Source organism: Erinaceus europaeus, chromosome 18, assembly GCF_950295315.1.
Source record: "Erinaceus europaeus chromosome 18, mEriEur2.1, whole genome shotgun sequence".
Taxonomy (NCBI): Eukaryota; Metazoa; Chordata; class Mammalia; order Eulipotyphla; family Erinaceidae; genus Erinaceus; species Erinaceus europaeus.
Genome location: NC_080179.1, coordinates 73,354,342 through 73,369,776, shown reverse-complemented (window position 1 = coordinate 73,369,776; position 15,435 = coordinate 73,354,342). Strand labels below are relative to the sequence as shown.

Below are 15,435 nucleotides of genomic sequence, written 5' to 3'. Positions count from 1 at the left end.
TAAACTGCAAGTAACACACAGAGAACTGGCATTTAGGCTTCTATTCTAGACTCTAATTGAATGAGTGACTGGGGGATGGGCTTCTCTTCTCTGTTGTAGTGGAGTCCTCTAAGGATGAGATGGACCTTCCTTCAATAACCACTCCATAGGCAATGTGTTTGAGCATTTACACTGCCGATGGTAGGAAGCAATCTTCTTTAATGGATGCTGAAAAGCTTCAAGTGAAATCCCTAATTGACAAAGGCTTCACAGAATCAGGCAATTAAGAAAAAAAAAAATTAACAAGAGGCTCTGCAGGAAAGGCTCTCAAACTTTCACAGAATAACTTCTCTAGGAAAAATATTGAGTAAATTTTTTTTTTAAGTCAGGTGCTATTTCATACTCTATTTTAAAATGCTTCTTGGCTTTCTGTTCTTGTTAAAAAGATGAGCACAGATAGATACATAACTTAGAGAGTTGATACGATTGAGTCTGGAGAACTCAATATTACCATGCCTGCTAATTAATACTAATTGGGGGTGGCTGTGGGAGGGGTTAAGAAAACAAAAGCCCTAAGTGAAAGACCATCTAAGTTCAGCAACCTGGTGGTTCCAATTAGTAGTTTGGTTCCAGGAGCATGCTGGTGAATGAGGTAGAGTGCACATGTTACCATGTGCAAGGACCCTGGTTCAAGCCCACCTGTAGGAGAGAAACTTCACAAAGGGTGAATCGGTCCAAGTGTCTCTCTTTCTCTCCTTCCCTGTCTCCTCCCTCCCTCCCTCTCAATTTCTGTCTCTATCCAAAATAAATACATACCTTAATACTAAAAACAAATAAAAGCTTGGTTCCATTTTTAGTACCTCCACTTTAACAGCCTACTGGCCAGAAATCCAAAGTACTTTCAAGTTCCATACAGCAAGAGCAGAGCAGGGACACACACACACACACACACACACACACACCCCATTCCCTTAAGGCACCAAAGTCCACACCTGCCCTTAACTGTCACTATCCTAGAGAAAGGTGCCAAGCCCTGGAATACCGAACATAAACCAAAGCAAGAGAGCAAGTGGGGAAGTAATAAAGAACTCTTGCAGCTGCCTTCCCCATCACCTCCTCCCCCCCCCCCCAGCCTTCACTCCTTAAAGGAAGTCTACATGGGACAAGAGGTCCCACCAGGGGGGTGAGTTGGTGGCAGGGGCTTCAGGGGGAGCAGACAGACCTGAGGCCCAGGAAGGTGAAGGGGAGTGAGGGGAGAGGAAGGGGAGTGAGGGAAGGGGAAGGGGAAGGGGAGTGAGGGAAGGGGAAGGGGAGTGAGGGAAGGGGAAGGGGAGTGAGGGAAGGGGAAGGGGAGTGAGGGAAGGGGAAGGGGAGTGAGGGAAGGGGAAGGGGAGTGAGGGAGGGTGCACTCACTTTGAGCAGCTTGCAGCGGATCTGCGCCGAGACCATGTGACTGTTCCGCAGGTTGCCCACCCGGAACATGAGCGTGAGTTTCCCGTCCCTCATGGAGATGACCGCGTGCTCGCTGAACATGAGCGTCTCGGCGCGCTTCTTGGGCTGGGACATTTTGATGAACATGCAACCGATGAGGAAGGCGTCCACGATGGAGCCCAGGATGGACTGGAAGAGGAAGAGGATGATGCCCTCGGGGCACTTGTCGGTGATATAGCGGTAGCCATAGCCGATGGTGGCCTCGGTCTCGATGAAGAAGAGGAAGGCGGACGGGAAGTTGTAGACATTGGCCACGCAGGGGGTGTAGTTGCCGACGTGGGCTTTGTTCAGGTCGCCCCGGGTGTAGGCGATCACCCACCACATGGACGCCATGAAAAGCCAGGCCACCGTGTAGGTGAGGATGAAGATGAAGAGGTTCCAGCGCCATTTGAGGTCCACCAGGGTGGTGAAGAGGTCCGAGAGGTAGCGGCTGGTCTCGCTGCCCAGGTTGCCGTGCTGCACATTGCACCTGCCGTTCTTGTCCACGAACCGCTGCCGCTTCTTCTTGGGCACCAGCTGCTGCGCTCCCTGGCCGGGCCCCTGGGGCTGCAAGCCCGCGCCGCTGGACGAGGTGGTCACTACCTGGTAATCGTCCCCAAATTTCCTTCGGATTGCAGACATAATATGCAGGGACGAGCCAGATTCAAAGGCGAAGTGAAGGGCTGCAGACCGGCAGCGAGAAGGTGGGGGCGGGGGAGGCGGGGCTGGGGGGGAGTGTGCAAAGCGAGCGCGCTTTGGGGGGCTGGAGGGGGGCTTGGTTGGGGGTTGGGGGGGAGGGTTGTCTCCCCAGCAGGTAGCAGCTTTCTCTCTCTCTCTCTCTCTCTCTCTCTCTCTCTCTCTCTCTCCCTCTCCCTCCCCACGCCGCTCCCTGGGCTTCCTGGCCTCCCCCCCGGACAGAGTCTCGCTCCCCACCACCACTACCACCTCTCCAAGCTGAGTGTCAGAAAGTGCTTTGGGCGCTCAAGGCCGGAGGACCGCGGGGAGCAGCTGCTGGGTGCACCCGGGCCTCGGAGCTCCCCGGGGCGCGCTACCTGGCCCTCGGCCCCCTCATCCCGGGCCGCCCGCCCGGCTTCCCGCAGCGCTCCCCCGGCGGCCGCTTCCCGCAAGCAGGGAGTTGCCAAGCGGGTCCCACCGCACCTGCCCGAGTGGCCGGAGCGCTGAGGCTTCGCTACCTGCTGGGGACTGACCCCTCCTCGCCTAACCCCGGAGCTGCTCCCAGATCGCCCGCCCCCCTCCCCCGGGAGCGGCTCCCCGCTCCCCCTGCCGCGCCGCAGCCTCCTAGCGGGTGGCCCAAATCCCGCCCCGAGGCATGTCTGCCCCCACCCCGCCCCGCACCCCCAGCACTGTGGGATCAGCGTCCGGGGCTCGGGACTGGAGACACGAGTCCCTGAGGGCCCCGCAGCCTACCCTCCGGGCCCCCCGGCCGCCCCCGCCTGCAGACGCGGTGGAGACGCGGGAGCGCAGCCCGCACTCACTCACCCAGGCGGGGACAGCGGCTGCGGGGCCCCGAGCTCTGCGCTCCCCGCGGGTCTCCGCGTCCCCACTTTTCCCGGCCGGCCACCGCGGGGTGGGGATGGGGGTGTGTGGGGGTCAATGCAGGTCCCCTCTCAAGCCCGCACCTTGCAGAGGGCACCACACCACCCCCACCAGGAGGCTCGTGAAGCTCCAGGAGCCCAGCGACTTGGGCGCGGAACTTGGGTGCTCCTGGGCAGCTGCGGGGGGTTCGAGTCCCGGGCTGCCGATTGGACTTTGAGGTCCGGGATGGTCGCCGCTCCGGCGGTCACTCGGCTTCCCCCCTCCCTGGGTGCCAGCCGCCGGGCGCGGGCAGGGGCGGGATCTGTTCCGCAGCCCAGCGGGCCCCGCCCGGCGCTGCCTCCCCTCTCCGCGACCGCCAGCCCCAGGCGCACCTCCGCGCCTTGGCCAGCTGTCTGCGGCGTCTGGCAACGGGGGGGGGGGTTTGGGGGAAGCCAGCCCCTCCAAAAAAAAAAAAAAGCGACTCCAGAGGAGCTGTTCCCAAACCAGCCAACTCTCCTTCCTCCCTCCTCCCACCCCCCTCCACCGCCCGCCCCCAGGCACCAGTCAGAAAGCCCCCCAGCACAGCAACAGCCAATACTGCTCTCTCTGTAAGGAGAGAAGTGGGTACTGCGACTGATTAGGACGCTCATTTAGACCGGCGCCTGGGTTTCGCCCTACATCATAAAGACGGCTCCCAACTGGCTCCCCAAAGCCTGTTCCCAGATCTAAGTTGCAAGGTGCTGAGGCCACCTTAGGGTGGGGGCAGAAACCAGGGGCCACACTCTCAGGCCTTGGGGGAGGGAGGAGGGACTTGATTAGAAACACTCAGAATGCCCAGCGTTAAATGAAGGGCTGTAATTGAAAGAAAGGGAGGAGACTATAATGGCCCAGACCCGGCACTTAAAGTAATGGAGGGGGCAAAGTGCAGAAATGGCCAGGGAGACAGGCCAGCCTGTAGACCACATGGCATGTTTGTTTAAGCATACCCTGGTGTCTCATGACATACTGCATTCAGCCCAGATACATGGTATTGATCTGATTGGGGGGGAAAATCATCAAATCATGGGGTTGTAAAGGGCTTGTAGCAGAAGACTCCTAAGCAGCTGGAAACATATAACCACTGAATCTACTTTCTGCCCCCAGATACACTCTCCTCTCTCTCTCCTCCCCCCTCCCCCCCAGATCTGAGAACAGGTGAGCCTTGTGTCTTGTCAGCTTCAAGTAGAAGAGTTTTCATGTGGTTTGTTAGGGCATCTATTCTGAGTTGTAAACTCCCCTCCCATAGGCTCTCTGAGAAGAGGTCAGTGACTCTGTTCTTCTGTAGAATTACATAAGAAGGGAAAATGACACTGTGGGGAGTGAAAGCAGCCCTGGACCCAGAGTCACAGAATCTGTTGTGCTTCCTGGCCCTCCCCTCCTGGTGGCAAACTGCATGACCTTGAGCACCACTGACTCACTTCCAGTCCCAATAACTCCTCTAAAAAGTGGGAGTTATAATCCCCCCCCCCCAAGTTGTTGTGAAAAAGGAGAATAGATGTGGTTGCATTTACGGTTTTGGCTGCCAGGATGTGACAGACTGAGCTGTAAGGCTGCAACAAGGCCAGGAAGAGATTATGAATGGGTTTCTGGAGTTAGCCACAGGCTGTGAACTAACACCTGTGTTCTCTCAGCTCACTGCTCTGCCTCCCCTCGCTCATTCTGCCCTTGTCAGTCAGGCTTCTGCTATTTCTAGAAGCCTATTGGGGCATGAATCCCACCCCTGCACCCTTGTACTGCCTGTTCTTATTACCTGGAAAGTTCCTGTCCCACCCCTCTGTTTAGCTGGCCTCCTCAGTTATTCAACTCACAATCTAAATGCTTCTTCCTTCAGTCTTCCATGTACCCATCAGCTGGCTTGCTTGGTTTCTTTTCTTTCTTTCCTTTTTCTTTTCTTTTCTTGTCTTTTTTTTTTTTTTTTTTTTTACAACTTCCCTTTCTCTTTTCTCTATGTAACCTTCATTACATTGACCTATATTCTTTTAAAACACACACACACACACACACACGTTTATTTTTGGTGATCAGGGAGGTGGCACAGAGAAGAAAGCATTGGACTCACAAGCATAAAGTTCTGATTTTTATCCCTGGTATTACACATGTAAGAGTGATGCTCTGCTTCTGTTTCTCCACTCTCTCATAAATAAATCTCTAAAAATGTATTTATTATTTTTTAATTTGATAGGACAGAGAGAAATTGAGAGGGAAGGGGAGATAGAGAGGGTGAGAGACACCTACAGTGTTGTTTCTGTACTTGTGAAGCTTCCCTCCTGCAGCAGGGACTGGGGTCCGTGTACATGGTAAAGGGTGTGCCACTGCCTCCAACTCCAACTCTTTCCCCCTTTGTTTCTTTCATTCTCTCTCTCTTTCTTTCTTTCTTTCTTTCTTTCATCCTTCTTTCCTTCTTCCTTTCTTTGTACTTTCTGTGGGGGGTTAGCACCTGTACATTTTCATTGCTCCTAGAAAACTTTCTGAAATACTCTATTGTCTTTTTTTTTTTTTTTTTTTTTTTCCCACAGAGCACTGCTCAACTCTGGTTTATGGGATTGAATCAGACTTCATGATGGCCTCAGGCATGAAAGTCTTGCATAAATACTATGCTATCCCCCCACCTTTTTTTTGTTGTTGTTGCTTTTTTTCATTTCATTTTCAGAAATAGAGTGAGAACTAGACAAAGGGAGGGGAAGGGCACCACAGCATGCCTCTGATGTTTACAAAGCTTCTTCTCCTATGTATCACGCTCCCACCGTGGTTCCAGGGATGAAAGCTGGAGACCTCATTCAACTTACAAGTGTGAAGGAGGTGAACTATCTCTTAACCCCTTCACTCCTCCTTGTTATGTTTATTTTTATTTCAGTTTGTTTGCTAGTTTTCCCTGTCTTCAGATTCTCTACTTCACTACTCACAAGATTTATACTCTGCAATTCTTTCAAGCTACTGTTTTCTTCGATTGTTCATTGTCTCTCTACTGCTATTCTGTCATAACCTTAGAATGTAACTACTGCAACTACAACAACACTTTTTCTGTCCTACTCACTGCCATGGCCCCAACACCTAGAACACTCGCTATCACATTCCAGATCTATCATAAACATAGGTTGGTTAAACAGCTGATTCCAGGTTTCAGACACCACTAGAACGTCCAAATACATCAGAACTCTCTGAGTAACACCGAATTAAAAGCCATTTCTAAATCAAACCACATAGGACTTACTACAAAAGAACATGTAAATAGGGAGTTGGGCGGTAGCGATACGAGTTAAGCGCGCGTGGCTCAAAGCATAAGGACTAGCTTAAGGATCCCGGTTCGAGCCCCCGGCTCCCCACCTGTAGGGGCGTCGCTTTACAGGCGGTGAAGCAGGTCTGCAGGTGTCTGTCTTTCTCTCCTCCTCTCTGTCTTCCCCTCCCTCTCTCCATTTCTCTCTGTCCTATCCAACAACGACAACAACAATAATAACTACAACAATAAAACAATAAGGGCAACAAAAGGGAATAAATAAATAAATAAAATAAATATTAAAAAAATATATATACCTAGCCCCGGCTTCCCACCTGCAGGGGAGTCGCTTCACAGGCGGTGAAGCAGGTCTGCAGGTGTCTATCTTTCTCTCCCCCTCTCTGTCTTCCCCTCCTCTCTCCATCTCTCTCTGTCCTATCCAACAACGATGACATCAATAACAACAACAGTAATAAATACAACAATGAGACAACAAGGGCTACAAAAGGGAATAAATACAAAAAATTAAAAAACATCTATATAACTACCCCATTACCACGGGGAACGCTTCACGAGGAGTGAAACAGTGACGCTGCTGTCTGTGTTTCCTGCCCCTTCTCTTTTCCCCTCTTGATTTCTGTCTTTGTCCAATAAAAAGTAAATAAAATATTTTTCAAACCTACCTATATATAAATAAAATGTTTAAAAAGAATCATACACAATCAACAACAGAATGAAAGCAAAGAATTCTGTGGTTATTTCATTCGGTCTTTGTTTCTTAGCTTTTTTTTTTTTCTTGCTTCAGGGTTGGGGGGTTGGGGGACAATAGGGGTTTATCTTCAGGGCTTCACTGTTGTGGGCTAACTTTAAAAGAAAGGGGGGGGGGCTCCAGTACTGAAGCCTCCTGTAAACAATGAGGATCAGCTTGAACCTGAGTGACATACATGGCAAAGCAGCACAGTAACAGAGTGAACCATTGTGCTGATCTTTGTTTCCTAGATTTTCCCACTTTTTAAAAGTATTTATTCCCTTTTGTTGCCCTTGTTGTTTTATTGTTGTAGTTATTGTTGTTGTTGATGTAGTCGATGTTGGATAGAACAGAGAGAAATGGAAAGAGGAGGGGAAGACGGGGGGAGAGAAAGACAGACACCTGCAGACCTGCTTCACCGCCTGTGAAGCTACTCCCCTGCAGGTGGGGAGCCAGAGGCTCGAACCAGGATCCTTCCGCAGGTCCTTGAGCTTTGCGCCAAATGCGCTTAACCCGCTGAGCGGTTAACCAGACTCCCTCCCAGTTTTTACAAAACATCTTTGTATCACAAATCTTGGCCAGATTCTAACAATGAAATTAACAAACAAGTCATTTTATGCTTTACAAGACATACTCCTATCTAATGGTCTTACTTTACAACTTTACAATAAGCAAAGAAAGTACAAAGAGAAAACTACTTTCTCAATGTCATGCAATGGAAATGCTGAGATTTGAACTGAACCCTGCATTTCTGGGGCCAGAATGCTCTGATGTCCCGTACCAGGTGTCTGGGAGGGAGTCTAGAATTCCTGACCCTTAACTAGGATGTCTTTCAACCAATGTTTCTCATGTAGGTTGAGATCTAGGAGCGTCCAAAATGTAGTCGACTATCTCTTTCTCAGATGGCCCGAACTGCATGGAAAGCCACCCCCTGTTTTTTTTTTTTTTTTTCTTTTTTGCCTCTAGAGTTATTGCTGGGGCCTGGTGCATGCACCAAGAATCCACTGCTCCTGGACGCCATCCTTTCCATTGTTGTTGTTGTTATTATTTGTTGTTGTTGCTGCTGTTGTTATTGTATAGGACAGGGAGAAATTGAGAGAGGAGAGGAAGATAGAGGGGGAGAGAAAGACAGACACTTGCAGACCTGCTTACTACTCGTGAAGCGACCTCCCTTCCGGTTGGGGAGCCAGTGGCTGGAACCCGGATCTTTGCGTGGCTTCTTGCACTTTGAACTACGTGCTGAGTTCGTAACCCAGTGCGCTACCACCCCACCCCCGGAAAGCCACCTTTTATTGATAGTTGATTCCACCAACTTTGGCTGTTGGCACTTTTCTAAACACGCTCTACATTAAGTTCATTTGCTCAGCTTCTTTCCTGTCGATTGAGTGGCCTTTTTTCTTTTATCCTTGCAAAGTTCAAATCATTGGTTGCTATTGTGTAAGCAAAAAATGTCCTCAGCTTTTATTTCCAGGCGCCACCTGCCACTGAAGTTTCATTTATTGTCTTCCTACCAGTAAGCTAGTCCTTTCTATCATGTTTTTGGTTTAGAGTGTGCTCCCCCCCAAAAAAGGGGCAGCACCTTGAATATCTTTCTTTTAAATTTGTCATACTATCCTATATTCGAGCTGTCTGGCCTTGCCTTACATGTGATAGATATTTAGTGCATGTATGGAGAATACTGAAACTTACTGAGCCAACTTTAATGTGCCAGACAACATTCCTGAGACTTTGTTGATAGTATTCTTTTCACATAGCTGCCTAGAGATATGGTCTGGCAGGGATTTCCAATAATAGGTGCTCATTTCCAAGGTCTCTATTGGTTTGAAGAAACAGAACCTCCTGATAGGTTCCATATTTTTCAGGATATTGTTATGACACCCTTCACTTATGACTGAACTTCTGACCTCTCTGCGACACCAAGTACACCTCCTTGAAAATGCTTGAAGATGAACCAAATCCGTCTTTCTCCTTCAGGGCAGCTGCTCACATGATGGAACTCTGGAGAACAGCCAGCCTAACAGTACTGGGGCCAGGCAGGATGTGTGGGGAACAGATGACAGAAGGCCAACTAATCAGGTGCTGTCTGATGAACTGCAGTGAAATGTTGTAAACAGAATGGGCAAGGAGAGGAGTTAGGCCATTTCAGCCCGTGGTGCAGAATCAGAAAAATCTAGAACCAAAAAAAAAAAAAAATTTTTTTTTCCTAGAAATTATAGCTGTAGAATTCACAATTACTTGCAGTTTAACATTTCTGGACAGGGTGGTCGATCCTATATTACTTCCCAGGTTTGGAGCAGGGGAGGATCAAAGCTAGATAGAGAGCACAGTTTGTATGCCAGAGGCCCACAAAGGTCACATGTTCAATTCCTGACACCACTTTAGGCTAGAGTTTACAGTTTAGTGCTCTGACTTCTCTCTCTTCTGCCTATCTCATCCTAGCTTTCTCATAATAAATTAATCATTTTTTTTCCTTTTAAGCCTGTATATAACAACAAATTCTGTTAGGAGCCAGCTACATATTTACCCTGCCCAGAAAATATTTCTGGCAATGTCTTATTTTCTATGTCTAAAATTAGTAATATTGTGAACAACTATAAATTCAAAACTGAAGGATATGATTCTGTGTTTTTATACTAAAAAGGCAGGACTCTGCACATACACACTCACTCTATTATGAAAATAGTAGTCTTTGAGGGGTCTATTTCATGTAAGAGAAAAGAAAAAAGAGAGAGAACCTCAGCTCCTGAAGTATCCAAATTCTAAAAATGACTTAATGGACCAACTTTGAAATAAGCAAAGCTTTGAACATGTAAGTACAGGAGTCTGCTTTCTTGGTATTCACTTCTTGCCACTGTGACTCCCACAATGTATTGCAGGTTGGGGGTGGCCAAAAATATTAATTTCTCTCAGGTGAAAACAGTATAATTGTTAATACCCCTTTATTCCTTGTTCTTCCATTTCCCAAAAGGATGATTAAGAGATGGACAGGCTGGAGAACCTGGAGTCCTTTTAGCTTTTAAAAGGAGGCACAGACCCACTGCCACTATTAAAGGTGTTCTGTATCTGTGAAGAGGTCATACTTTGAAATTCTGTATGCAATTTTAGGCAAAAGATTGGTGTTTCTTTTAAAAAAAAAGTCCTAAAAAAGAATTCTAAAGTTATTTTCTGTCTTACCAAAAAAGAAAAAAGAAACAGAAGAGGAGAAATCAGTTTGAAATTTGATTCCACAATACTGAGAACTGAGACATCGCTGTGCATGGCAGGTGACTGACTCACCCAGCCCTTTATCTTGGCTCCAAACCTTGGCCAGTGCCTAAGGATTCAGAGAAACGCAAAAATGCCATTCCCACTTGAAGGTAATTTATTTAACAAGACTTTTTTTTTTTTTTCCTTTTTGGTTACTTAAACCTTTTCTTTACTCTGCGGCTGTACAACTGTGTTTAATGGTTTATGAAAGAATAAGGACATTAAAAATCTTTTAGAACTCAATTGTTTTCGGGCACTAGGGAGATAACATAGTGGTTATGTAAAAAGACTTTCATGCCTGAGGCACCAAAGTTCCCAGGTTCAATTCCCAGCACCACCCTAAGCCAGAACTGAGCAGTGGGTTTATGATTTAAAAGGGCATTTAGGGAGTCAGGTGGTAGTGCAACAGGTTAAGTGCATGTGGCGCAAAGCACAAGGACCTGCATAAAGATCCTGGTTCAAGCCCCCAGCTCCCCACCTGCAGGGGGGGTAGCTTCACAGGCGGTGAAGCAGGTCTGCAGGTATCTGTCTTTCTTTCCCCCTCTCTGTCTTCCCCTCCTCCCTCCATTTCTCTCTGTCCTGTCCAACAATGATGACATCAATAACAACAATAATAACTACAACAATAAAACAAGGGCAACAAAAGGGAATAAATAAATAAATATTTAAAAAAGAACTTAGCAGTGCTTTAACAGAAAAAAAAAACCTCAATAGTTAAAATAATTGTACCAAACTCAAGGGTTTTTTGGCAGAACATTAAGGAAAAATAATAATTTCTTGCCTTCATCCATGTAGTTGAAATTATTCTTGTGAGGACTTCTCTCCTGAGAATATAGTTGAAGTCCCAGATATAGAAATATATGCATAAAATATTGATTAACTCAATATGACAGATACATAATGCACGTAAATCATGGGAATGGCAATATGCTAGGCGTTGTGCAGGTTAGAAAAGATAAGTGCAAAAGAGTTGACTATGAATGATATTGATATTCAAAGAGTTGTATTCCATTATGTATAGATATCACTTGGACTGGGTTTGATGTTTTGTAGACACCTATCAGGGGAGGTGAGAATCTGTACCTGTGTGTCAACAGTGGTACTGTAAGTGATTAACCACCCCCCATTAAAATGTTAAAAGAAAAAAAAGTGGGGGAGAAGCAGGATAAAGCAAAAGGGGTCCTCAAAATATGATACTGATTTGACAACTACAGAGGGAAAAGGTAGGCAGAAGCAGGACTGAGAAGAGATACTGCAACTCTAATGCAAATTTGCTAAAAAAAAGTCTGGAAATAGAGGAGGGCAAGAGTCCTAGCAATATCCCCAGTGGAAAAAAAATAGTAATTAAACCCAATTCAATCCCTAGTCAGAGAATGAATCTTTATCATCATCATCATCATCACCATCCTCATCTTCTCTCCCTTCTTCTCTTCCTCCTCCTCCTTCTTCTTCTCTTCCTTTTCTCATCTTTTCACTTTGGTCCTGATAGAACCGGGTTTCAGAGCCCTCTAGTCATCTTCCCCTAACATTTACCTCTTTGGAAAAAGGGACCAAAATTCTTTCTAGGTGCAGAAGGTGGAAGGTCTGGCTTCTGAAACTGCTGATAGTCCACTGGACATGGGCCTTGACAGCTAATCCGTATACCCAGACTGTTTCTATCTTTCCCTAGAGGGGTAGGACTTTGGAGAGATGAGGTTCCAGGACATATTGGTGAGGTCATTTGCACAGGGAGTTTAGGATGAAATTGCAGTAGCATCCATAACTTGGTGGGTGAAATGCAGTAAGATATAAAGCAAGACAAAATCTTTAATAAGCAAAAACCATAAAGTAGGAATAGAGTGTCGGGCTAGCGATGTGAGAGAGAGATGACCCAGGAACCAAGCTCGTGTCGGTGAAGCCATTCAAATCTTTATTCATCTGAGTGCCCCAGAGTCTGGTGGTAGCACACCTGGCTAAGCCACATGGCACCGCAGGGGCCGGTGTCAGCCTCCCAGTCCATGTGTGTGCGCTCCTCGAGCCTGGAAACTGGAAGCCCCCCAAGTTGGAAATGGAAGTGGCTTGACAATACCATACGTGGTTAGGAAAGGGGTGGAGAAAGGTAAAAGGGGCTGAAAAAGGTAGGGACTTCCTTAGCAACTGTTGCTAGGGGCTTAACTGGTAGGATTAATAATACCCTGCAGTCTTGAGGGTAGGAAAAGAATATATTAAATGAGCAGAATTGGTGGGGGAATAGGGAGGAGGCCTTAAGTCATTTGTTAGACAAAGCAGAATATTGATATGTAGATCATAAATGGGCGGGCCGCTGTATCAAGGAATGCAGGGTGAAGCAGGGGAGCTGGCTTAATGTTTTAAGGAATTCCAGACCCCTGGAGGCAGAAAAATGCAGGGTTTCTGGAGACAGGGCCGCACTGACAGGGAAGCAAAAAACTGAGTCCATGCATCTTCCAAGCTCAACCTTGCAAGAGGGAGTCTGACAGGAAGATTCGTTTCCTCAGTTCCCCATTTTTCAATGGGGAAAAGCCTCACCATGCTCAGCAATAGAATAGACAGGAGTAGGGATTTTATGTTGAATTGAAGCTACAAAGTCTGTTTTAGGTATGTTCCGAGGGGCCCATGACTGTTAAATTGTGCTGGAGCTTGATAGAAAACATGTGAATGGACTAAAACCATTCTCTAGGAAGACGGTCAGAGTTGAGAATAGGACTAGAAAGTTGGATTAAGGCAGAGAATAGCTCCCAAAGGTGAAGAAAATATGTAAATACAATTAACTACTTGCCACATCAATCTGACCGAGGGCCCATATCTGTTCATATTTAGCAGAAGAACCAGTATAACTTCCCAGGACTTGTCAGTCTTTGTATGCCGTCCACGGTCACAGATGGGAATATTCTAGGCTGCACTGATTTCAGGACCAGTCTTCCTCGAGTGGCAGAGTAGGATGACCCAGCCTCCTTTTGGATAGTGGGGAAGTCTTTATCATTGCTAGTTCATAGTGAAGGCTACTTTCCTGTTTACTTCCTTAATTAATCAGTCAATCAATCAACTAATTCATTTTATTGCCACTTGGGTCATCACTAGCACTTAGTACCTGAATGAGGAATTTGCCACTCTGGCAATCTTTCTTTCTTTCTTTTTTTATTTGATAGGACAGGGAAAAACTGAGAGGGAGACAAAGACACCTGAAGCATTTGCTTCACTGCTCGTGAGTGTCCCCCCCGCAGGTGGGGTGCAAGGGATCAAACCCAGGCCCTTGCACATGGTAATGTGCGCACTGAGCCCAATGAGCCATAATAAGAACTTTCTTTTCTCTTTTTGATAAAGACAGAAATTGAGAAGGAAAGGATGATAGAGAAATTGAGATGTAGAGGGACAAGTGCAGTGCTGTTTCATTACTTATGAAACGTCTTCCCCAGAGTGGAAACCAGGGGCTCAAACCAGGGCCCTTGCACACAGTGATGTTTGAACACTTGACTGGGTGTGTCACTTTTCCTTTACAGCTCTCGAAAGCTCTCATTCTTTGAAACTAGCGGCCATGCCCAAAATCTAGATATAGACCAGGTCCCCTGAGATAGAGCATGTGTTCACACGTATCCATAAACTAGGGCAAAATATATACCTGAAAGCAGAAGTATGCAATAGTCTGCAGTGAGTACCCCCTAACATTTCATCTGCACTATTCCAGCCTTTAGGTCCATGATTGTTCAACAATTTGTTTGGCTTTGTATGTGAACTCTCTTTTCAGCCACCAGGTTCCACGATGCCAGCATGATGCCAACCAGACTTCCCTGGACAAACAACCCCACCCATGTGTCCTGGAGCTCCACTTCCCCAGAGACCCACCCTACTAGGGAAAGAGAGAGGCAGACTGGGAGTATGGCCCGACCAGTCAACGTCCATGTTCAGCGGGGAAGCAATTACAGAAGCCAGACCTTCCACCTTCTTCATCCCACAATGACCATGGGTCCATGCTCCCAGAGGGATAGAGAATGGGAAAGCTATCAGGGGAGGGGATGGGATACGGAGGTCTGGTGGTGGGAATTGTGTGGAGTTGTACCCCTCTTGTGCTATGGTTTTGTTAATGTTTCATTTTTGAAAGAAAGAAAGAAAGAAAGAAAGAAAGAAAGAAAGAAGGAAAGAAAGAAAGAAAGAAAGAAAGAAAGAAAGAAAGAAAGAAAGAAAGAAAGAAAGAAAAAGAAAAGAAACTAGAGGCCATGGAGACTAGTAACTGGTTCCCTACCTATTTACAAATCCCCAGAGTCTAGTGAGTGCGAAGGAGGATAGGAGGATCTTGCTCCCATTGGAGAAGCACCTAGACACAGCAGATGCATTGCAGAAAGACCACAGTCTAATCCAGCCCCACTGTCCACAGTACTGACGTCATAAATCATGAATGTGGAAGAAGAAAGCTGGAGCCACTGGACCGTAAAACCCATAAATGTTTTCAGTTTTCCATTAGTCGTGTTTCTGCCTTCAGTGGATATGAATGCACACATTCTGCCTTTGTAATCTTTACCACTGTTTCCCTTACTTTCCTGAATTAAAGGGGGGGGGGAATAAGAAAAAAAGAAAGGGTGAATGAGGGAGATAGCATAATGATTATACAAAGACTTTCATTCCTGAGGCTCAGAAGTCCCAGGTTCAATCCCCAGAACCACCATAAGCCAAAGTTGAACAGTGCTCTGTTCTCCCTCTGTGTTTTTCTCCCTTTCTTTCTCTTACTCCCCCCTCTTACTAATAATAAAACAAGAAGGCCAAAGGAGATAGTATAAAGGTTCTGCAAAAGACTTTTATGCCCGAGGCTTTGAGGTTCCAGGTTCGATCTCCAGCATCACCATAAGCCAGAGTTAAGCAATGCTCTAGTCTCTCTCATTAAACAAATAAATATAATATTTTATAAATAAAATACATAAAATTTATATTAAAAGCATGGAGAAGTGGAAGATGGAAAAGAGAGGAGAAAGAAGAGGGAGAAAAGAAGGGAAAGGAAATAATATAAAGACTCAAATTTTCACAAAGCCTATTTATAGAACAGTAAATGAGCACATTGAAGGTGAGACTGTGGCCATGTTGGTAGCAAATCAAACTGGAAATATATTAAAAGGCAACAAAGACACCTATCCAGAGAACTGTGTCTACCTATCTTCATAGTAGCACAAGTTGTAATAGCCTAAACTTGGAAGCAACTCAGATGCCCAACAACTGA

General features: G+C 46.6%; 1 protein-coding gene across 3 annotated transcripts in view; it reads right to left on the bottom strand.

Moving 5' to 3' along the window:
• KCNJ3 (potassium inwardly rectifying channel subfamily J member 3) overlaps window positions 1-3,682 on the bottom strand; it is a 175,629-nt gene extending 171,947 nt beyond the window's left edge. For all 3 annotated transcript variants that reach the window (XM_060178157.1, XM_007520880.3, XM_007520881.3), the window contains exon 1: window positions 1,393-3,682. In XM_060178157.1, the coding sequence (XP_060034140.1) occupies window positions 1,393-2,091 (699 nt within the window). In that variant the 5' untranslated portion in view covers window positions 2,092-3,682. The remainder of the gene's footprint in view (window positions 1-1,392) is intronic.
• Between the last annotated feature and the right edge of the window lie 11,753 nt (window positions 3,683-15,435).